The 25,742-nt window shown below is 41.4% G+C and overlaps 1 protein-coding gene across 1 annotated transcript in view; it reads right to left on the bottom strand.

The window, feature by feature from the left end:
* Window positions 1-7,759: 7,759 nt before the first annotated feature.
* Window positions 7,760-25,742, bottom strand: part of fam83b (family with sequence similarity 83 member B) — a 37,785-nt gene continuing 19,802 nt past the window's right edge. The window contains exons 3-5 of the mRNA XM_059982087.1: window positions 25,196-25,360; window positions 15,565-15,689; window positions 7,760-14,433 (exon numbers count right to left, since the gene is read on the bottom strand). Coding sequence (XP_059838070.1) covers window positions 12,354-14,433; window positions 15,565-15,689; window positions 25,196-25,360 — 2,370 coding nt within the window. The 3' untranslated portion in view covers window positions 7,760-12,353. The remainder of the gene's footprint in view (window positions 14,434-15,564; window positions 15,690-25,195; window positions 25,361-25,742) is intronic.

Here is a 25,742-nt window from a genome sequence, read left to right as displayed (position 1 = left end):
ACTGGTACATGGATAGGAAATGTTTAGAGAGGTATGGGAAAACACAGGCAATTGGGCAGCACATATGCGTAATGCTTTACAGTGCCAGTAACCCAGGTTCAGTTCCCGCCACCGTCTGTGAGGAGTCTGTACATTCTCCTGTGAATGTATGTTTTTCCTGCAGGTGCTCTAGTTTCTTCCCATGTTCCAAAAGACATACTGGTTAAGTTTACGAAGTTGGCATCGGAAGCATATTGTCACTTATGAGCTGCCTTCAGCTCATCCTCGGACTGTGTTGAACGTTGACACAAACTCATGTCATTGTATGTTTCAATGTTTTGATGCACATGTGACAAATAAAGCTGATCTTTAAAATGGGACTAGCTGAGGTAGACAACCTGGTCAGCATGGATAAGTCGGGCTAAAGGGTCTGTTTTCACTGCTGTATCACTCTTTGCCTCTACAAGTTTACATTAAAGGTGATTGATGGTAAACAATTTATTTGAATGTTAAACGCTGATACTTACCTAAGTTAATGCAGTCTATTGGAACATATCCACTTTACTAAAAAGGAAACAAGATGTCATGGCATCTCAGAACACTACAGCACAGAAAGGGGCCCTCAGGTGCATTCATTTCATACTGAACTATTATTCTGTGTAGTCCCATTGACCTGCACCTGAACAACAGCTCTCCATATCGCTCCCATCCATGTACTTACCCAAACTTTTCCTAAATGTTACAATCAAACCCACATCTACTACTTCTGCCGGCAGCTCTTTCCACACCTTCACCACCCTCTGAGTAAAGAAGATCCCCCTCAGGCTCCTTGTAAGTTTTCTCTGTACTCATCCAATCCTATTGGTATCTGTCCTATGGCAGATGTCCAAAACTGCACCCAGTACTCAAATTTACTCTCACCAATATCTTATACAACTTCAACAGAACATCCCAACTCGTTTACTCAATACTTAATTTATGAAGGCCAATAAGCTATAAGCTTTCTTTATGACATTGACAGAGCCAGTAACCCAGCTTCAATTCCAGCCACTGTCTGAGAGGAGCTTATGTGTTCTCCCATGACTGTATCGGTTTTCTCCAGGTGCTCTGTTTCCTCCCACTTGTGACATCACTTTCAGGGTATTATGGTACTGACAATCTTAAAGCTCCTTAAGGCAGAAAAACACCCCAGGGACTGTCCAAGGGTATCCTAGGACATTGCGGCAGCTCAGGAAAGGAATTGTAGGCGCCCGGGAAGGATAGTCACCATGGTGAGATGCCAGAGGAGTGGATGAGTCTCAAATGTTGCTCATGTCATTTTAAAAAGGCAGCCAAGACAAGCCAGGGAACGACAGGTCATGATCTAACATCGGTAGTGGGACAGGTGCAGATCAGATGATGAGAGACAAGATCCATCAGCATGAGTGGAGTAAAGTTAATGGGAGATGCGTCAGGGACTTATAAGAAACTCTTAGATAGATACATGGATGATAGAAAAATGCACGGCTATATGAGAGTGAAGGGCTAAATTGATTTTAGAGTAGGGTAGAAAGTTGACAACATTGTGGGCCTAACAGCCTGTACTGTGCTGTTAAATTGTATGTTTTGTGTCATAGGAAGATTTTTTACACTGAGTTGCGGGTGCCTGGAACACACTGCCTGGTGGTGGTAAAGACTAATTCATTAGGGACATTTAATACATTCTTGGGCAATATGGAGGGTTGTTGAGGGAAGGGTTAGATTGATAGTGGAGTATGTTTATATGGAGGGTTGTTGACTGTGTAGGAGGGAAGGGTTAGATTGATGGTGGAGTAGGTTTATATTGGTCGGCACAAAATCACGGGCTGAATGGCTCACACTGTGCTGTACTGTTCTATGTTCTAGTTCTAAAAATTGGGCTATGCAAATTGTTAGAGATTGTGTAGAATTTTGAGCTGCAAAGGGATCTGGGTTGCTTGTGCATAATATGCAAAATACTGGTTTTTAAATACCGGCTACGAGGAAGGCAGACATTAATGTTGTCCTTTATTGCAGGTGGAATAAAATGGCAATAAATACAAGAGATTCTGCAGGTGCTGGATATCCAGAGCAACACACACAAAATGGTGAAGGAGCTCAGCAGGTCAGGGAGCATCCATGGAAATTAAAAGATGGTCAATGTTTTGGTCTGAGACCCTTCATCAGGAGTGGAAAGGAAGAGGGAAGATGCCAGAATAAGAAGGTGAGAGGAGTGGAAGGAGGACAAGCTAGAAGGTGATAGATGAAGCCAAATTTGTGGGGTGGGGGGGGGCGTGAAAATTAAGTAAGAAGCAGGGAAGTGATGGGTGGAACAGGCAAAGGGCTGGAGAAGAAAGATCCAGATAGGAGAGGAAGTTGGATCATGGAAGGAAGGGAAGGAGAAAAGACACCGGTGGGAGTTGGCAGGTGAGGAGCATATCTCATCTGTCTCAAATAATAATGCCTTGGTCAGACTGCACTTGGAGTACTATGAGCAGTTGTGGGCTCCTTATCTGAGAAAAGATGATCCAGAAGAGGCTCACAAGAATATATTGATAATGAAAGGATTAACATATGGGAATGGCTCTGGGTCTGTACTCACAGGAGTTTATAAGAATAAAGAGGGATCTCATTGAAACCTATCAAATATTGAAAGGCCAATATAGTGTGCACATAGAGAGGATGTTTCCAATAGTGGGGAGTCTGGGACGAGATGGCACAGAATACAAGGATGTACCTTTAGAACAGAGAAGGAATTCACTTAGCCAGAGGTGGTGAATATATGGTATTCATTGTAACAGATGACTGTGGAGGCTAAGTCATTGGGTATATTTAAAGCAGAGGATGATAGTTTCCTGATTAGTAAGGATATCAAGTTTTATGGGGAGAAGACAGGAGAATGGGGATGAGAGGAATAATACATCAGCCATGATTGACTGGCAGAGCAGACTCGATGAGCTGAATGACCTAATTCTACTCTTATGTCTTATGGTCTGTAAGTAGGAAGGTGAGTTACAAAAACACATTGATGAGATCAGCTCTGGAATGCTGTGTAAATTATGGAGTCATACAGCAGAAAATCAGGTGACTTGGCCCATTAGGTTCATGCTGACCAAAATGCTCCATGTATGCTGGTTCTATTTGCCAGTATTTGACCCATAACCTTCTAAACTTTTCCAACCCACGTGGTGTACCTGTCCATCTGTATTTTCAAAGCTGTTAATGCACCTACCTCAACCACTTCCTCTGTCAGCTCATTCCACATACAAACCACCCTTTGTATGAAAAAGTTGACCCTCAAGGTCCTATTACATCTTTCCCCTCTTAAACATCTGCCCTTCAGTTCTTGACTCCCCAACCCTATGAGAAAAACTGAGTCCATTCACCCTATCTATCCTCTTATGACTTTATATATGTCTATAAGATCACTTCTCAGTTGCTTATGCCCCAAAGACTAATGTCCAACCTCTCCCTATAGCTCAGTCCCTTAAGTCCCAGTAACATCCTTGTAAACAACACACACAAAATGCTGGTGGAACGCAGCAGGCCAGGCAGCATCTATAGGGAGAAGCACTCTCGGCCCGATACATCGACAGTGCTTCTCCCTATAGATGCTGCCTGACCTGCTGCGTCCCACCAGTATTTTGTGTGTGTTGCTTTTATTTCCAGCATCTGCAGATTTCCTCCTCTTTGCTTTTAAAACATCCTTGTAAATACTTTTTGCCCTCTATCCAGATTAATAATGTATTTCCTATAGCAGGGTGACCAATACTGAATACAATATTTCAACAGTAGACTCACCCTCATCCTGCAACATAAACTCTCAACTTCTATACCTAGTACCCTGACTGATGAAGACCAGCATGACAAATGCTTTATGCATCACCCTGTTGATCTGTAATTGCACTTTCAGGGAGCTAAAAACTCCCAGTTCCTCAGTTCTACAACACTCCCTAAAGCCCAACAATTCACTGTGAAAGTCCTTGCAGGATATGACTTTCTGAATGCAATAGCTCACACTTACCAAATTAAACTCCATTTATCATTCCTTGGTACACTTACTCCGCTGATCAAGAACCCCCTGTAATTTTTGGTAAGTTTCTTCATTGCCCACTACACCACCATATTTTGTATATTCTTATCCAAATCATTGGTATGCCATTGAAACGAGTACTGCTCTCAATTTTTAAGGAAACTATTAATGTATTGGAAGCATCAATATTCAAGTTCCTGGGTGTCAACATCTCTGAAGATCTATCCTAAGCCCAACATATTGATGAAATTATGCAGATGACACGGCAATGGCAATATTCCATTAGGGGTTTGAAGAGACTTGGTATGTTATCAAAGACTCTAGCAAATCTCTACAAATTTACTGTGGAGATCATTCTAACTGGTTGCATCATTGTCTGGTATGGAGGGGCCATTGCACAGGATTGGAAAATGCTGGGTTATAATCTCAGCCTACTCCATCATGAGCACTAACCTTCTCACTATTGAGAATGCCCTCAAGAGGTGATGACTCAAAAAGGCATTAATGACCCTCACCACCCAGCATGCAGTGAAGAGGTACAGGAGTCTGAAGACACACACTCAACATTTTAAGAACAGCTCCTCCCTCTCTGTAATCATATTTCTGAACAGACAATGAATTAATCAAAGTTCAAAGTACAGTTATTAACAAAGTATGTATACTATATATGACCTTGAGATTTGTTTCCTTACAGGCAGACACAAAAGAAAGAAATCCAAAGAAACCCATTAAAATAAGACAGTGAACACAAACTCACAATTTTTGTTCTCTTTTTGAATTACCTATTTCTTAAAATATATATATTTTTATTATAATTTATAGTACACTGCTGCCACAAAATAACAAATTTCACGACATATGTCAGTGATAGTAACCCTGATTTTGATTTAGTTTGGAGAAGGTTTATTCAAATCATATTTGGAATGGGTTGTCAATGTGCGATGGCTGGGCTTTACCCACTGGAGTTGAGGAGAGTGAGAGGAAATATTGAAATAGTAAGATTCAAAGGACCCTTGACAGGGTGGATGCAGAGAGGAATTTACCTTCAAAATCTAGAACTAAGGGACAACCATTTAATAATAATGAAGAGTTGATCGTGATGAAGTGAAAATGTAATTTTTATTTTAGAGTTGTGAATCTTTGGAACTCTACCACAACAGAAGCCAGACTTCAGCCAATTTTATCCATTCAACAGCTGAGCACAACAAAAGCCATGTGCTCAGGCAACCAACTGGCTGAAAACCTATTCTCAGTGGCCACTTTATTAGGTACACCGTGTATGTTTGTGGTCTTCTGCTGCTATAGCCCATCCACTTTCTGCCAAAGGGTCTCAGCCTGAAACGTTGACTGTACTTTTTCCAAAGGTGCTGCCTGCCCTGCTGAGTTCCACCAGCATTTTTGTGTGTCACCTTAAGGTATGTCATGTTGTGTGTTCCGAGATGCTCTTCTGTACTCCGCTGCTGCTATGCATGGCTATTTGAGTTGCTGTTGTCTCCTGTCAACTTGAACCAGTCTGACCATTCTCATTAAAAAGGTGTTTTCACCTACAGAAATGCTACTCACGGGACTTCTTTTTTGCACCATTCTCTGTAAACTCTAGAGACTGTTGTGTGTGAAAATCCTAGGAGATCAGCAGTTTCTGAAATACTCAAGCCTCCCTGTCTGACAACAATAATCATTCCACAGCCAAAGTCACTTAGATCAAACTTTTCCCCATTCTGATGTTTGGTCCAAACAACAACTGAACCTCTTGACCATGTCTGTATGCTTTTATGCACTGAGTTGCTGTCTCAAGATTGACTGATTAGAAATTTAAATTATCGAGCAGGCATACCTAATAAGGTAGCCACTGAGTGTATATGACCTCTTTCTTTCCAGTGCTGATGAAAGGACTCATCCCGAAATACTTGTAGTTATTTCTCTCCATAGGTGCTGCCTGACCGAGTTCTTCCAAATTTTTTTGACTATCATTCCAGAACTAATGGGATCTCCAGCCAAGATGTTCCAGCACATTAACACTGGGGGTAACTCAATAATGTGAGAAAATTTACCACTACTTCCTGCCTAGCAAAATCAGGAGAAATATGGTCCATCTAATTGTATCCAATCCTTCATACAACCATAGAGCACTACAGCACAGAAACAAGCCCTTCCGCCCATATAGTCCATACTGAACTGTCATTGTGCACCTCAGTTCCTCTTTAGATCATTCTCACTCTCACTTTATACCTGTGCCTCTGGATTTAGACTCACCTAACCTGGGGAAAATATTGTGACAACCCAACTTATCTATGCCCCTCATGATTTTACATAAATCTCCACAAGTATACCCCTCAGACTCTATCACTCCAGGGAAAACTGTCGTAGCCAATCCAACACCCTCAAAGTCTTGGAGGAACTCAGCAAGTCAGGCAGCATCTATGGAAAGGAATAAACAGTCAATGTTTCAGGCCAAGCCTCTTCACTAGGACTGAAAAGGAAGGGGGAAGAGCTTCTCCCTATACCTCAAGTTCTGCATTGCTGGCAACATCTCTGTGGGCTACTATCTCCTTTCTGGAATTTAACTAGCTTTGAACACTTTCAACTAACGGGTCCATTCTCGCTGTCATTTCCTTTAATACCTCTGGGTACAAACCATTGTGTCCTGGTGAATTATCTGGCTTAAGAGTCATAGAATCACAGAGCACTATAACTTAAAAACAGCTAGTTCATGCTGAACTATTATTCTGTCTAGTCCCATCAACCTTCACCAGAACTATGGGCCTCCATACCCCTCCCTCCCATTCAAACTTCTCTTAAATGTTGAAATAGAACCCACAAATACCGCTTCCTCTGACAGCTCATTCCACACTCTCACCACCCTCTGAGAGAAGATCCCCCTCATGGTTTCAACTAGGCTTATACTCACTGGAATGTAGAAGATTGAGGGGGTATCCTATTGAAACGTATAGAATTCTAAAGGGATTGGACAGACTAGATGCAGGAAGATTGTTTCCGATGTTGAGGAAGTCCAGAACGAGGGGTCACAGTTTGATAAAGGGGAAGCCTTTTAGGACCGAGATGAGGAAAAACTTCTTCATACAGAGAGTGGTGAATCTGTGGAATTCTCTGTCACAGGAAACAGTTGAGGCTGGTTCATTGGCTATATTTAAGAGGAAGTTAGATATGGCCCTTGTGGCTAAAGGGATCAGCGGGTATGGAGAGAAAGCAGGTACAGAGTTCTGAATTGGACGATCAGCCATGATCATACTGAATGGCAGTGCAGGCTCGAAGGGCTGAATGGCCTACTCCTGCACCTATTTTCTATGTTTCTATGTTTCCTTAAACATTTCACCTTTCACCCTTAATCCATGTCCTCAAATTCTAGTCCCACCAACCTCAGTGGAAAATGCCAGCTTGCATTAACACTATCTATACCCTCCATAATTTTGTATACCTCTGTAGAATCTTCCCTCATTCTCCTACTCTCCAGGGAATAAAGTCCTAACCTATTCAACCTTTCCCTGCAACCCAGGTCTTCAAGTCCTGACAACATCCTTGAAAATTTTAGCCATAGTAGTTTCTCTAATACTATATCCCTTGTGATTGGCATTTTTTTTATTGGCATTTTTACAAGTTCCTCCCTGTGAAATGAATCAAGCCCATCTTTTACCTTTAGATATTTGCCATGTTCCTGATAGAGAAAACTGATGCAAAATATTTAAATCAAAATGAGAGGCATTACCATTTACATTAACTGACACCAAGATGTGCAGGTTTCAATAAAAATCTTAAAAGTTTAATAAATCAACTTGTTTTTACAAACCCCACTGTACAAAATTTGCAACAGACAGTAGCTGTAATTTAAAAAAAATCTACATCTATACATTGTATATACTACAGGAAACAAGGCAGAAGCACTTTTACAATGACATCAAAGTTCAAAGTAAGTTAATTATCAAAGTACATATATGTCACCATATACTACTTTGAGGTTCCAAAGCTATCCAAAGCTTGGTTGTTCCCTGTGAAAATTCCAGGTTAATCATTTCCCAGGAATGATGATGCTCATTTCCAAAGAATACCTTAAAGTTAACTTGAGGGTTGAGTTGATGGTAAGGGAGGCAAATGCAATGTTAGCATTATTTCAAGAGGACTAGAGTGTTAAATATAAAAGAATATAACTCTAAGCTTTATAAGGCATTGGTCAGATCAGACTTGGAGTATTGTGAGCAGTTTTAGGCCCCTTATCTAAGAAGTGACATGCTGACATTGGTCAGAGTCCTGACAAGGCTCACTAGAATAATCCTGGAAATGAAATAGTTAATGTCTGAGGAGCGTTTGATGATTCTTGACTTGTACTCACTAGAGTTTAAAAAAAATGATGGGGTGATCTCATTGAAACCTACTGAATATCTTAAAGGCTGAGATAGAGTAGCCGTGGAGAGTATGTTTCCTATGGTGGGGGAGTCTAGGACTGGAGGGTATAGCCTCAGAATAGAAAGGCATCCCTTTAAAACAGAAATGCGGAGGAATTTCTTTAGCCAGAGGGTGGTGAATCTGTGGAAGTCATTGCCACAGGTAGCTCTGGACAAGTCATTGGGTATATTTAAAGGGCTGTCCAGTTTCTCTGGTAATTGCTGATTGTAACTTGTTAACATGCATTAAATAGGCTCTCAAACCTTCTGTGTAGAATGATACCCTTAGCTGCATGTACAACGTGTAATAAAGCAGTGTAACCAATACTCTACTTTCAAATGTTGGCTCATCCACATGAGAGGCACATTTTGGAAGGAAAGCAAATATAATCTTACTGAATACTGAGAACTATTGACCACAGCAGAATTTCTAACAAAGTTAGTGTTACAAAGAGTGGTTAAATACTTTTTCTAAGTTCAAATTAGCTTGCATTCTGGGTGTAGAACAGGTACACTGGCAGCACAAGTTGGAACTGTTCTCAGTGTCTGTCAGAGGTAGCAGATGCAGATGGCAATTTTGGCGATGGGCGAGGAGAAAGGAGGGTCTGTGTATGCAGGAGTCAGCCTCACCTCCTCTTACCCCCAACCCCCACACTCCTAGTTCCTCAGTGCATTCCTACCATTCCTCACCACACTAAATATCATCCCCAGAAGATGCCAGCTCTCACAATAAATCAGCCTGGAGAGGATCCACACTTGTATTCCTTAGCTGGTCCTTAGGTGGTATTTTCTCCAATGAATGCTGTTCTAATGGTTGTTGAGACCTTGACAGAAGTGATCTGGTGACCTTAAACCTTCTGCAGCCTGTTTAGACCCAGGTTCTGCTTCCAATTACAATGAATGTGAGACAGTGAATGCCCAAATATTAAAAATTAACTTTGCTTGTCAGATTTACATTGAAACATACTGTCAAATGTGTCATTTGTGTCAAATCAAATCAGCAAGGATTGCACTGGCAGCCCACAAGTGTTGCTATGCTTCAGGCACCAGCATAACATGTCCACAACTCACTAACCCTATGTGTACATCTCTGGAATGTGGGAGGAAACCAGAGCACCTGGAGGAAATCTATACAATCACAGGGAGAACATACAGACTCCTCAGAGGCAATGGTGGAAATTGAACCCCGAATGGTGGATCGTTGATGTTCTAATTGTGTTATGATAACTGTTACCATGCTACCCAACCCTCCTCCCCATGCTCCATACTGTCCCTGCCTGAAATCAACATCAATGGCCTGATAAGAAGGCTCCAATGCACCAATCAAGAGCTGCAGAGGGTTGCAGACTCAGCCAGCTCAATCACATGGACAATGCTCCCCACCATCAAGAATAACTTCAATAGGTGGTGCTTTAAGACATTCAACTCTAGAACCCTCACTGTCTGAGATATGCCTTCTTCTCAGGGAGGAGCTACAAGAGCCTGTAGACCCACACTCAATGTTTTAGGAACAGCTTCTTTCAATCCACCATCAGCTTTTGAATTAGTCCATGAACCATGTACACTACCTCATTATTTCTCTTTTGCATTATCCATTTAATTATTTTCTATTGTAACTAATAACAATTAGTTTTATATCTTGCACTGTAGTGCTGACCAAAACAACAAATTTCATGACTTGATAGAGGTGTACATGATGATGAGACATAGATCAAATGCATGGGCAGAGACCTTTTCCAGGGCAGAAATGGCTAATACAAGGGGGCATAACTTTAAGGTGAATTGGAAAAAAGCATAGTAGGGGATATCAGAGATAAGCTTTAATTTACTCAAAGAATCATGGGTGTGTGGAATGCCCTGGCACAGATGTTGACAAAGGCAGATACATAAAGGACATTTAAGAAACTGTTAGATAGGAGAATCGGTTGATGTTGTGTACTTAGATTCTCAGAAGGCCTTTGACAGGGTGCCACATGAGGCTGCTTAACAAGCTATGAGCCCATGGTATTACAGGGGAGATTCTAGCATGGATAAAACAGCGGCTGACTAGCAGGAGGCAAAGAGTGGGAAGAAAGGTAGCCTTTTCTGGCTGGCTGGCAGTGATTATTGGTGTTCCACAGGGGTCTGTGCTTGGACTGATTCTTTTTACAATATATGTCAATGATTTGGATGATGGAATTGATGGCTTTGTTGGAAAGTTTACAAACAAAATGAAGATAGGTGTAAGGACAAGTAATTTTGAGGAAGTAGAGAGGCCTCAGAAAGACAGGCAGATTAGGAAAATAGTCAAAGACCTATAGAGGGGTATCCTTTTAGAGCGATGAGGAGGAATTTCTTTAGCCAGAGAATGGTGGAATTCTTTGTTACATGCTGCTGTGGAGGTCAAGACTTTATGTATATTTAAGGCAGAAGTTGATAGATTCTTGAATGGCCAGGGCATGAAGGGATACAGGGAGAAGGCAGAACTCTGGGGCTGAGAGGACAATTGGATCGGCCACAATGAAATGGCAGAGCTGACTCGAAATGCCGAGAGATCTAATTCTGCTCCCATATCTTATGGTTTTATGCTCTTATGGATGATAGTAAATTGGAGGGCTATGTGGGAGGAAAGGGTTAGACTGATCTCAGAGTAGGTTAAAAGTTCATCATAATGTTGTGCTGTAGTGTTCTATGTTCTATGTGAATCAACCTGATTGTGATTCTGATCCACACTGCCTGGGGATATTCCCATCAGATAGGATCATAAACTGAAACACAAGCTACAAATACTGCCCAACTTCTTCAATGAGTGCAAACAGGTGACTGCTGCCTGAATCAATTGTTCAACTATCCTTTGGCGTTTACTCCCAGCACTGTATAAATGCTCCTTTACAGAAGGTGATGATTTAAGCATTAAACATTAGTTTTATTTGTCATATGTACATCGAAACATATAGTGAAATGCATCGTATTGCCTCAAATCAACAAGGATTGCCCACAAGTGTCACCACGCGACCGGCACCAACATAGCATACCCAAAGCTCACTAACCCTAATCATACAGCTTTGGAATATGGGAGGAAACCAGAGCACCCGGAGGAAAGCCAAGCTGCCACGGGCAAAACATCCAGTGGTGGGGATGAACCCCTAACCTACAGTTATCACTGCAATAATGTTTTGACCTAAATGCCAGTTAACCTGGTGTTTGGCGTAACATAGGGGATTCAGAAGGAGGAGCATTCCTGCATTGGTAGATTCCTGCCACCAGAATGTGAAGTGACACTTAAGCCGCCTCCCAGCACATCCTGAGGCTGTGCTGGTTGTCAACACAAGTGACACTTTTCGCTATACGTTTATAGAACACATCTGTGTTATTTATCACATGTATAAATCCTGCATTTATTTAAAGAAACAGCGCTGAACAGGCCCTTCCAGCCCAACAAGCCACATTGCCCAGCAACCCACCTATTTAACACCAGCTTAATCACAGGACAGTTTACATCACCAATTAACCTACTAGCTGAAGCGCCTTTGGAGTGTGGAAGGAAACTGGAGGACCCAAAGGAAACCCAAGCACTTCATGAGGAGAACATACAAAGCACCAGAATTGAACTCTGAACTCCGCAGAACCCAGTACTATGATAGCATTGCTCCAGCTGCTATGCAGACATGAATCTGAATCTGCTAAATGGAGGGTCACTCATCTAATGCAGTAAATGGTAAGTCCCAAATCAATAGGACAAAATTAAACTTTCTCAAAGGAATTATTTTACAAATTAAAAAATATGGAGCCAGTCAAGCAAAAGGTTTTGGGTTTGCACTATGTCTTACTGCATTGTTAATGCATGTGAACAACAATAACTGGTGCAGCCTTAGCACTGTTCTGGGATTGTTATGCTTATCCAATTTGTTAACATCAGCCTGACGTGACTGTGGCATGAGTAATTTCATAACAAAAGTTTAATTTCCTTATTTCTTATGCCGGAATGACCCCACAAACCTCTGCATGAGCTTCTCAAACTTGTTCTCATTATGGGGAGCTCTTTGGGGCATGCGGTTTCCGTGAACCACGAATGGTCTAGAACTATGCCGAAAGCTGTTACCAACTGAGGTATTTTGGTTGCCACTTGGAGGATGTTTTAGCACTGGATTCAAAACTGTTTCTTCCCGCGTCAAATTGTTATTTTGTGTTGTGTACAGCTTTTCAAATCGACTGTACACTTTCCGCTCATTGGGATTGCCCTGTGCTTTTGTAGTGACCTTGGCTTGGGACTCCTCAGGTCTGGTGTCCTTCCTGTGAGAAGAATAGTACACAGAGGGACCCAAATTTTCACTTATGTGCAACTCTTCTGTGGAAAATCGTGGAGCAGATGCATCTCCTAAATGCTTCGAATCTTTCCTAGGCAAGTGGACCTCTGAATTTGGCTGCACATTCCTGTTGGATCGGGAAACTTGTGGACTGTTTGTGGAATTTGAAGTTACACCTGTCATCTGAACCCTTCGTTCCTTCCAGGAAAATTCTGTATGCTTCTGATGAGCATCTTCTGAGATCAATCTATCACCACGGCCACTCATTTGGTAAGATGCATCAGATCCTCTGCTTCTCAGCCCGCTATCTTTTCTCTCAGAGGTGATGTTGAGGAGAGATTTGATTTTCTCTGAGCTTTTCCGGATAAACGTTGATTGTTGATCGAGGGTTTGGTTGCCTAGAGTTTCATTCCCTTGCATGTGACTTAGAGCTGGGATTGATAGTGTCCGGCTAACAGAGGAATTAATGCTCAGCTTGGGCATTGAACTTTGTTCATTCAATTGTGTTCGGAATCTCTCTCTGAAACTATGTTGACGGTGGAGGTTAGAAATCTGACTCAATTCAGTGTCCCTTTTGAAAGACCTTTGAGCCATAGGTCGCTGTTCCGATCCTACCTCAGATGGAACGTTCAACGATGAGCTCTTCTCCTCTGCGTAAATCAAAGAATGTACACTTCTGTTTGTTGAAAGCCTTCGAGGAGTTGTTGACCCTGAATCTGGACCGATGGTTGAACTTGTTGATCCTGAGTTATGGCTGCCTGTTTCCTCCTCTCCCACTAAAGGAGTTTTGTAGACTAGTGAAGAACGCAGCCTGGAATGTAACAGGTTTGGATTTCCTTGCACTGTGTGACCAATGGAGTTCTCCCCCCTGTCGATAGTGCTGGGTGTAATGGGTTCATATGGATCAACGATCGAGCTTGTTTGAGATGCTGTGGGATCCCTCAGGTAACTTTCAATCCTCCAGTTCCGCAGCCCCGCCTTCTTCATACTCTCCAGAGTGGGCAGCTTGTGGTTAGTGGGTAAGTTCAGCGTCTTAGGGCCGTGGTAAGTGTTCCGCGTGATTATGCTTCTTTCAAATTTTGGCATCATTCTGCCTAGATTCCACTGGTCAACCGTCTTCTCATGGGAATAGGGCTTAGCATCACCTCGGATCGAAGAGGTAACACTCTCACTTTCCTCCAGTAAATTATGACTGCTTCGTTGAAATAAGGGTCTGGTGTTTTTTGATCGATTCAGCAAAAGATATGGTGATGTTTCTTGCTGCTCGCCAGCATAGCTATGCCTCTTCCAGTAATCTTTCTCACAGGCCTGGAAACGACTAACTCTACTTGTTGTGTCCATATTGTTTGTAATGAGAGGCTTGCCATACAATGTCCGAGTGTTTGATTTGTTGCTCATATTATCCCAGTCGTTCTGTTGTACGTTGCGCCCACCGTAATATTTTTTGTACAAGGTGTCAAGGGTGTGCCTCGTGGGGTTCATTCTATCGAAAGTCTGCTGCCAGCTGGTAGATGAAGCAACCGACGTCACTGAATGGTGATAAGAGTCACGGTTAATACCATTCTGCAAGATTAATGGCTTCCTTCCGTCTGGCAGTAGTCTTGAACTTTCTACTGAAAACACGTCGGGGATGTCTGAACGGGCATAGATTGTCCGAAACTCCTCATCGTATGATTCCACGAGTTGCCCAGAGATCACTTGCACCATACTGAGATTTATCTTTTCATAGGACCACATGAAACTAAAAAGGAATAATTTGCTCAATTAGTTACATGCATTATTCGAAGAATTTGTCAAAGAATTATTGAAAGAATTTGTTAGAGAATTATTTAAACATTTCATCAAAGAATTAGTCAAGGAATTATTCAAAGACAATTCAGAATTTTGTAGACATGCTGCAATAACACTCCATATTCAAGACTTTGATAATACCAGGTTAGTAATTACACCAGATTATTGGATGTTCATTTATTAATAACCCAGCAAAGTTCTAAGTCAAATTCTTTGCTACTTGAGTGATGCCTCTTGAGTGACTAGCCCCCATTAGCTCATCACTGGTCCACTTAGTAGATGCCGTGGCCAAGAAAGCTCACCAACATAGCAGCAGAATTAGGCCATTGGACCCATTATGTCTGCTCTGCTATTCCATCATAGCTGATTTATTATCCATCCCAACACCATTCATTGCCAGTCTATTCCTACACTGTGCTTTCTGGTCCCCCATTATTGGAAACATCCTCTCAACATCCACTCTGTTGAAACATATCAATATTCAATAGATTTCAATGTGATTCCCCCCCCCCCCCACCTTATTCTTCCAAATGAGGGGAGACCTTGTAGTTTAAATGTCTCTGCTTTCACAGGAGGTCAAATTTGTCATGTCCCAGTCAAACCTTACCAATTTTTATCAATGCACTATAGAAAGCATGCTATCTGAATGCATCACACCTGGTATGGCAACTGCTCTGCCTGTAACCAGAAGAAACTGCAGAGAGTTGTGGCCACAGCTCAGCAGAACTCAAAAAACAACTTCCCCACCACAGACTCTATCTAACCTTCTGAGAAAAGCAGCTAGCATAACCAAAGATCTCACCCACCCCAGATATTCTCTCTTCTCCCATCAGGCAGAAGATACAAAAGCTGGACATCATGTACCACCAGGTTCAAGGACAGCTTCTTCCCAGCAGTTATCAGACTATTGAATATTTGACTGGTATGATAAGATAGACTCTTGATCTCACTATCTTCCTTATTATGATCATGTACTCTATCATTTACTTGCACTGCCCTCTCTCTGTAGCTATTGCTCTTTATACTGCATTCTGCTATTTAGTGCTATCTACTGATGATACTACTGAGATTAAAAACTTACCTGTATGTTCCATATACCACTGTTTTACAATCCACCAGAAGGAATTTTTCCATCATCTTTCCATGGAACTTACATCCTGACCTGCAAAGATAATCTAAGCCCTTGACTGTTCGAATCCTGATTTTCTGTGGAAAGATGATTTGGTTAAAATTAAAAATTGGCAATAAAGGATAAAAGGCATCTAGAAATTAAAATGAAACTGTGTGTTAATTATATAAGCTATCTTATGTATTTATATTGATTGTGTTTTTATTATTGTGTTCTTTATCTTATTGTGTTTGGTGCTCCAGAGTAACAATTATTTTTTTCTGCTTTACACTTATGTACTTGAAATGACATTAAACAATTTTGAAACTTGTTTATCTTTTTCATTAACACAAACACTTTTCAGAGAATATATTTCTTACGGCAGCTGACAGAATTCCAACTTTACCCAGAACGTACTGCTGCAATTCTACACTGCCATTATAGAGAGCATCTTCACATACCAGTCCTGCCGAAGGGTTTCGGCCCAAAATGTCAACTGTACACTTTTCCTAGATGCTGCCTGGCCTGCTGAGTTCCTTCAGAATATTGTGCGTGTTGCTCAGATTTCCAGCATCTGCAGATTTTCTCTTGTTTGTGATCAGCCATTACTGTCTGGTTTGGTGCAGTATCCTCTCACAATATACAAAAGCTACAGCGAACTGTCTGGACAGGAGAAAAGGTTATTGGCTGCAGTCTTCTATTGCTGCAGGACCCTTATGCGTCCAGGTTAGAGAAGCAGGAAGTTAAAATCATTATGGACACTATCCACCCTGCAAACTGCCTTTTCAAAAGCTCCCTTCTGGAAAGCTTTGTCAGGATATTAAAACAACACCTTCACGCCATCTTAGAAGTTTCCTCCCTCAGGCAGTTATCTGATCATCCATTTTAGTTAGCCCCACCCTCCTCTATCTATCACCTCAGTCACTGTACTGCAGACACTTTAATCACTTCTTATGCTGTTCACATTGTAAATACATGCTGCTATTTATGCATTTATGCACATTTCATTCCTTATTCATTATAATTTTTAATGTTGGTGCATTTTTTGCATGTCACACTCTGACCAACATACCACAGCAAATTCCTAATGTTTGTCAATGAATATGATGTATTAAATTGAGCTTTAATCTTTAATAACATCAATAAAAGTAATCTTTAGATTTCTGTGTGCACAATGATTGTGTTTATCATACTTTACTAGAGTGTTTCTAATATTTCTTGAATGTAATTGTAAGAAATATTTTTTTTAAACATTAACCTTGACTTACCATGGCTGGAACTGCTTATACTCAGAAGCTATCTAGCTATTCAAAGACTAGCTTAATTTGTCATATATACATCTGTAAATATGTGTCATTTGAGTCAATGGCCAACACAGTCTGATGCCTGCAAGCTCACCATAATTCTAGCATATTCACGACTTACTAACCTTAATCTCAAAGTTCAAAGCAAATTCATTAATGAAGTGCATACTCAATAAATCCAACAACCATAATAGAATCAATGAAAGACTGCACCAACTGGGTCGACAACCAGTGTGCAAAAGACAACAAACTGTGCAAATACAAAAAGAGAGAAAAATAGTAATAACAATAATAATAATAATAATAATTAATAAATAAGCAATAAATATTGAGAACATCAGATGAAGAGTCCTTGAAAGTGATGTGGCAAGTCATGTTGAGTGAAGTTATCCCCTTTGGTTCTGATGGTTGAGGGGTAATAACTGTTCCTGAACCTGGTGGTGTGAGTCCTGAGGCTCTTGTACCTTCTTCCTGATGGCATTAGTGAGAAGAGAGCATGACCTTTGCCTAAGACAGTGTCATCAGCAAACATAAATATCCCATTGAAGCTGTGCTCAGCCACACAGTCAAAAGTATAAAACAAGTAGATCAGGGGGCTACGCACAAAGGCCTTGTAGTGCACCTGTGCTAATGGAGATTGTGGAGGAGATGCAGCTGCCAATCGAAACTGACTAGGGTCTGCAAGTGAGGAAATCAAGGATCCAATTGCATAAGGAGGTGTTGAGGCCAATGTCTTGCTTATTTATTAGTTTTGAGGGCATGATAGTATTGAATACCGAGCCATAGTCTTTTATTGCCGCTGCTTCGCATACTTATACAACAGCTTGAATTAAATAAACATGCACCTCATACCTTTTGTTAATGTATTAACCTTCAGGCCATGCTACTCAGGGACTTGTGCTAATATTATTTTGTGAATAGAAACATAGAAAACCTACAGCACAATACAGTCCCTTTTGCCCGCAATGCTGTGCCGAACGTGTACTTACCTTAGAAATTACATAGGGTTACCCACAGCCCTTTTTTTCTAAACTCCATGTACCTATCCAGGAGTTTCTTTAAAGACCCTATTGTAACTGCCTCCACCACCACCGCCGGCAGCCCATTCCATGCACTCACCACTCTCTGTGTAAAAAACTAACCCCTGGCATTGCAGAGGTAGGTGCCGGATCATTGCTAAATGGTACGTGCATGGACTATGTTTTGAACCTTAGCCTCCAAGGAACGGCTTTTTTAAGTTGTATACATATGTATGTCAAAATGGCAATAAACTTATTTATTTACTTAGAGATACAGCATGGAACAGGCCCTTCCAGCCCAACGAGACGCACCACCCAACAGACCACCTACTTAACACTAGCCTAATCACAGGACAATTTACAATGACCAATTAACCTACTAACTGGTACCTCTTTGGGAGGAAACCGGTGCACCCAGAGGGAGCCCGCGCACTCATGGGGAGAACAAGCATCTTACAGATGGCACTGGAATTGAATTCTGAACTCCAGAATGCCCTGAGCACTAATAAAGTCACAGCTGAACTTGAATATTAAACAAGGGTAAAGGGGCATAATGTCAAATGGTAAATTGGTTTATTATTGTCACGTGCTAAAGCACCACAAAAAGCTTTATTCAGTATGCCATTCATACAGTTAGTTTCATTACTACAGTGAACTAAGTGTACAAGGCAAAAGCATGAGAACTAAAGCATTCAGGGCTTAAAACAGTGGGCAGTGTGGCAGTATCACACAATAAGGAGCATGAGCTTGGACCTCCTCAAAAAACCTGAAAGCATGTATGTACCAAACAAGACAAGAATAGACTCCAAAGAACCGTCAGGGCTGCGGAAAGGATTATTGGTGTGAAGCTGCCCTCGATCCAGGACTTATATGCATCTAGAGTCAGGAAGCGAGCAAGCAGCATTATTGTAGACCCATCACACCCTGGACATCACCTGTTCCAACACAAAACTACAACTGCAGATGCTGTGGATCAAAGAATACGTACACATTGCTGGAAGAACTCAGCAGGTCAGGCAGCGTCAGTGAGAAAAGAGTAGCCAACGTTTCGGCCCGAAACATTGGCTACTCTTTTCTCACAGATGCTGCCTGACCTGCTGAGTTCTTCCAACGTCGTGTACGTATCACCTGTTCCAAATCCTTCCTTCTGGTAGGCGCTTTAGATCACTGTATGCCAGGACAAATAGGTACAAGAACAGTTTCTTTCCGTATGCCATCAGACTTATGAACACTTGAATTTTAGTCTATTATAAATCAAGTCCACCTGTACATTCAATGAGGTGGACCTCATTGTATATAGTTTATGATTATTTGCACTATTGTTTTTGTTTGCTTTTAATTCTGTACAGAGAGAGCTCAGGGAAACCGGCATCAAATTCCCTGTATGTGTCCTCAGACTTGGCGATAATAAAGGATTCTGATTCTGTACCACCAGGCTCAAGGAGAGCTTCTACCCCCTTGTACGATAAGATAGAATCTTGACTTCACAATCTACCTCATTATGACCTTGCACCTTATTATCTACTTATATTTCCCTTTCTCTATAGCTGTTACACTTTATTTGGTGTTGTTATTGTTTTCCCTTTTACCACCTCAATGCAGGGTGTAATCATCTTAAAACCTTATGTAAGTTTTCACACAGTGAGTAGCAAGAGTTTGGATGTCTCTCTCCTTTCAAGAATGATTATGGCGAGTGTGGCTGAGATTTTTGTTCAATAAGGATCCATGGAAAGTGCCAGTGAACTTACCTGATGAGCAGTAAAAGACTAGGGCAACACACACACACAATACTGGAGGAACTCAGCAGGTCAGGCAGTATCTATGGAGGGGAATAAACAGTCGATGTTTCAGGTCAAGACCATTCATCAGGACTGGAAGGGAAGGGGGAAGCTGCCAGAATAAGAAGGTAGGGGTGGAGGGAGGGGGGAACAGGAAGGAGTATAAACTACTAAGTAGAAGGAAACAGGTGAAGCCAGGTAGGTGGGAGAAGGGTGATGTAGTAAGAAGCTGGTAGGTGATAGGTGGGAAAGATAAAAGGCTAAAGAAGGAATCTGATAGGGGAGGACCGTGGATCGTGGAAGAAAGGGAAGGAGAAGGCGGCTCAGGGGTAAGTGAAAAACAGGTGAGGAGAAGATGTAAGAGGGGGACCAGAGCAGGGAATTGAAGAAGAGGGAAGGGAGAGGGGAAAAGATTAGGGGACAGATATTATCACTAATCATCTCAGGAGTGAAATTATAGCACATTGCTACACTCTGATCTGGTTTCTTTGCAGCTGCTCATCAATTGCTGACGTTTAAGAGGTTTCAGAGAGGTGGGAAAGAGTGAAATTAATGTAGCCAGAATGCAGATCAGCCATGATCTCACAATCTACCTTGTTATGACCTTGCACCTCATTACCTACCTGAATTTCACTTTGTTCTGCATTGTTACTGTTTTACCTTGAACTGCCTCAAGGCACTGTGTAATTAATTGATCTGTATGAACTGTTTAGAAGGCAAGCTTTTCCCTGTATCTCAGTACATCTGGCAATAATAAACCAACTCCAATTCCAATCTCAGTAAATGATGGACCAATGTCAAAGGACCACCTGCCCTATTCTTGCTTCTGTATCTTCGTACAGAGCAAAGGAAGAGAAATCGAACTCAAGGCAGGTCAGTTCAATGGAAGCAATTGAATGGCCGTATGCCAGAGCGTATGTGAGGAAGTGAACCGCAAACACACATTCCTGTGTTCCTATACTTTGATGCACCAATTATCCTCAATCAAAAATGAGAATAAAGTAGAAAGCACTTTGCAAAGTAATGTGAATCACCTTGATGTAATTCTTGGGAAAAGCTCCTTTGAAATAGTGAGGACGGGATAAACATAAGGTTTGACTGAATGTTTTGCTAATTGGTTGTTGAGTTAATGTGGTTCTGTTTGGTATTTATTCGAGTAATGATGTGCTTGAACACAACTAATACAGGACATGGTTATTTGAAGCAGTTTTTACCTTCATCATTATAGATTGTCCTATTGTGGCCATCTGGTAGTTATAACCATTAAGACCTAGGAGCAGATTTAGGCCATTCAAGCCATTATGTCTTCTCTGCCATTCCATCATAGCTGATTTATTATCCCCTCAACCCCATTCTCCTACCTTCTCCCCATAACCTTTGACACCCTTACTATCAATGTCTGCTTCAAATGTACCCAGTGACTTGGCTTCCACAGCTATCTGTGGCAATGAATTCCTCAGATTCACTACCTCTGGCTAATGAAATTCCTCCTGTTCAAAAAGGATGTTCATGTATTCTGAGGCTGCGTCCTCTGGGTCTAGACACCGCACTATAGGAAGCATTTACATGGAAACATAGAAAACCTACAGCACAAGATAGGCCCTTCAGCCCACAAAGTTGTGCTGAACATGTCCCCACCTTAGAAATTACTAGGCTTACTCATAGCCCTATCTCTTCATGTCCATTCTCTCCATATCCACTCTATCTCGGCCTTTCAATATTCAATAGGTTTCAATAAGATCCCACCCTCAGTTTTTCTAAACACCAGCAAGTACAGGCCCAGAGCCATCTGCTGCTCATCATTCACTAACCCTTTCATTTCCAGGATCATTCTCATGAACCTCCTCTTCATCCTCTCCATTGCTAGCACATCCTTTCTGGCTAATGACAGAGAGGCTCCTGCACTCAAGGTCTGGCCTTCACACAAAATTTCAGTAGATAAGTAAAAGTTGTCAAAAATAAAATTCTGTAGGATATTCTAAAAATTCTCAAAACATTCTAAAAAATTTGAAAAGTTAAAAGACATGGTACCGTAGCATAGCAGTTAGCACACCACTGTTACAGCACCAATGATTTGGGTTCAATCCCACCTCTGTCTGCAAGGTATTTGTACATCTCCCTATTACCACGTGGGTTTCCAAAGAGTAATCTGGTTTCCTCCCACATTCCAAAGACGTACGTGTAAGAAGGTTAATTGGTCACATGAGTGTAGCTGGGTGGCAAGGCTTGTCAGGCTGGAAGGGCCTGTTATCATGTTGTATTTCTAAATAAAATAAATAAAAAATTCCATTCCCAGTTTTCATCTTTTTATCTGCTCTGGGTTTGTATGCATGGTTTATGATATTATTTATTCTCCAAATCACTCAGAGCCTTTCAAGGAAACTTAAGCTATACTTTCATTAGTAATTATGATGATATAATTTATACAATATTGGGAAACTTTTAATAGGCTAGGGCTTTATTCCCTGGAATGTAGAAGAATGGAGGGAGATTTGATAGCAGTATTCAAAATTATGAAGGGTATAGACAGGGTAAATGCAAGCAGACTTTTTCCACTGAGATTAGGTGAGACTAGAACTAGAGGTCATGGGTTAAAGGTGAAGGGTAAAATATTAATTTACTCACTAAGAAGATGGTGTGAATGTGCCAGTGATAATGGTGCGTGCAGGTATGATTTCAACACTTAGGGAATTTTGGATAAGTACATGGGCAGGAGGTGAATGGAAAGTTCAAAGTTCAATGATCAAAGGAGATCTATTATCAAAGTACATATATTTGACTCCCTATATTGCCCTGAGATTAATTTTCTTCAGGGCAATTCACAGTAATTACAAAGAAACACAATGGAATCATTGAAAAACCACACTCAAGATGGACAAAAAAACAATAAACTGTGCATATACTAAAGAAAAATAGTAATAAATATCAAGAACATGAGATGAAGAGTCTTTGAAAGTAAGTCCACAGACTATGGGAACAGTTCAGTGTTGGGGTGAGTGAAGTTATCCCCCTTGGTTCAAGAGCCTGATGGTTGAGGGGTAATAACTGTTCCTGGACCTGGCAGTGTGAGTCCTGAGGCTCCTGTACCTCTAGCAGCAGTGAGTAGATAACATAACCAGGCTGGTGGGTGTCCTTGATGTTGGATGCTGCTTTCCAGACACAACACTCATTGTAGATGTGCTCAACAGTGGGGATAAGGCAGAATAATAGTTCTACACAGATTAGACAGGCCAAAGGACCTGTTCTGTGCTGTAGTGATCTATGACTCTAATTCTCAATAATGGAAAAAATTCTTCCTTAACCTTACACTAGGTTATCTGAAAACAGACAATACACCAGCAAAAGGGATGAAAGGAAGCAAACAAAACATAGAAGACTCGTGAGACCTACAATGCCAAACATGCAAAAATAATCATTAGACCGAGGACAAATAATTCATCTACTGAGCTGAGTATAAGGGAGCCCAGACTGAAAGGTAGAAGTCTTGAAGAATAAGTTGTTATCACAGACTGGGAATGTCTCATAGATGACTCCTTTGCTACCCAAGGCACCTACCAAAAGCTCAAATATCTGTTCTATCAAACCTTGCAAGACAGGAGCAGCCAGCAAGCACAACCTCCATGATCCCCTTCAACTCAGACACCATTGAGAGTCTGGGTGTGTATTGTGTGATGAGTCAAAACTACAGGCCCAGTGAAGGGTAGAGTCACCCTGTGGTCAGCTAATGCTGTTACAGGACTTTACAGTATAGGGCCTTCAGCTACAAAGTTATGTCAGCCTTCCAACCTACAAGATCAATCTAAGCCTTTCCACCTACATAGCCCTGTATTTTTCTCTCATCCATGTGCCAATGTGAGACTCTCTTAAATGTCCCTAATGTATTTGCCTCGACCACCATCCCTGGCAGTGCTACACACCCACCCCTCGATGTGTAAAAAAACTCTATCTCCCCAAATCCTTCCACTAATCACTTTAAAATTATGCCTCTCACATTAGACATTTCTGCCCTAGGAAAAGACCATAAGACATAGGAGCCAGAATTAGGCCATTCAGCCCATCGAGTCTCTCCGTCATTCCATCGTAGCTGATCCTGGATTCTACTCAACTCCATATACCTGCCTCTTTTCCATATCATTTGATGCCCTGACTTATCAGGAAACTATCAATTTTTGCTTTAAATACCCTCATGGACTTTGCCTCCACCGCAGTCTGTGGCAGAGCATTCCACAGATTCACTACCCTCTAGCTAAAAAAATTCCTCCTTACCTCTGTTCTAAAAGGTCGCCCCACAATTTTGAGGTTATGTCCTCTAGTTCTAGATATCCCCACCAGCTCTCCACACTCACCCTATCTAGTCCTTTCAACATTTGGTGGGTTTCAATGAGATCCCATGCATTGACCTAAATTCCAGTGAGCACAGGCCCAAAGCTGCCAAACGCTCCTCTTATGTTAACCCCTTCATTCCTGGAACCATCCTCATGAACCTCCTCTGGACTCTCTCCAATGACAACACATCCTTTCTGGGATATGGGGCACCAAGACTGTTGACAATACTTCATGTGCAATCTGACGAGTGTCTTATAAAGCCTCAGCATTATCTCCTTGCTTTTTTATTCTATTCCCCTTGAAATAAATGCCAACATTGCATTTGCCTTCTTTACCATAGACTGGACCTGTAAATTAACCTTCTGGGAGTCTTGTACGAGGACTCCTCTGCACCTCTGATGTTTGAACATTCTCCCCATTTAGATAATAGTACGCACTATTGTTCCTTTTACCAAAATGTATTATCATATGTTTCCCAATACTGTATTCCATCTGCTACTTTTTTGCCCATTCTTCCAATTTATCTAAGTCCTGCTGAAATCACATTGCTTCCTCAGCACTACCTACTCCTCCACCTACCTTCGTATCATCCACAAACTTTATCACAAAGCCAAAAAGGCACTTGTTTGCAGGTATGCCTCTTATTAACTTATACATCTCTATCAAGTCACCACTCAAGAGTAAGCCCTAGCTCTTATAAGATAAAATCTCTAATCCAGACAGCACCCTGGTAAAGCTCTTCTGCACCCTCTCTAAAGCTTACAAATCTTTCCTATAATGAGGTGACCAGAACCGAACACAATATTCCAAACGTGTTAACCAGAGTTTTATAGAACTGCAACATTACCTCACAGCTCTTGTACTCAGTCCTCCAGTTATTAAAGGCCAACACACCATACATCTTCCTAACCACCAATCAACTTGTGTGGCAACTTTGAGGGATCTATGGACGAGGACACCAAGATCCCTCTGTTCCTCCACACTGTTATGAATTTGTTCTGTATCCTCCATGGAGAAAGTGGACCAAGAATGTGTTTAAGAATCAGCTGAGCATTGCCGGAATCTCCCTTTCCTCAAAGCCTTTTAACCTTCTGTTTTGTGCATGCTTTGCTGTCCCACCAACAAAGTGTGACCGAACTAACATCCATGCAGATCCCCCAAAACAAGTGACTCTTACCATGAACCTCTGGAGGTGAACACCCTGGTTCTCACACATGGTGATAAAGTGTTTGAAGTTGGAGTCATCGAGAACAATGTAGATGGGAACGTCCCTGGCGGCAGCATCCAGAACTTCCCTGAAGATGTCTACGTCAGTGAACACATCCATAACAATAGCAATGACCTGTTCAGAGTGTAAAACATTTCAAAGGAACCCAGTTAGTCTTTGGCATTGGAACTCTCAATGAGTACCTCAATTTTTCAAAGATATCCTCTTTATATGTCACTGTTTTTGCTCTTAAACTCACTAGATTCGTTTTCTTTTTGCACCACTCATGTGTGTATAAAGATCAGGCAATAAATTGGATTAGTCATTGGATTAGTTGGAGAAGCCAGAGGGCGTTGCCTCACTGACTGGAGACCTATGACTATTGCTGTGCCACAGGGATCGATGCTGTTTGTCATTTATATCAATGATCTGGATGATAATGTAGTTAACTTGATCAGCAAATTTGTGGATAACACAAAGATTAGGAGTGTAGTGAACAGTGAAGAAGATTATCAAA

This window comes from Hypanus sabinus, chromosome 10 (genome assembly GCF_030144855.1).
Source record: "Hypanus sabinus isolate sHypSab1 chromosome 10, sHypSab1.hap1, whole genome shotgun sequence".
In the NCBI taxonomy this organism is placed as follows: Eukaryota; Metazoa; Chordata; class Chondrichthyes; order Myliobatiformes; family Dasyatidae; genus Hypanus; species Hypanus sabinus.
The sequence above is the reverse complement of the archived record's forward strand: the minus strand, read 5'-3'. Positions and strand labels throughout refer to the sequence as shown.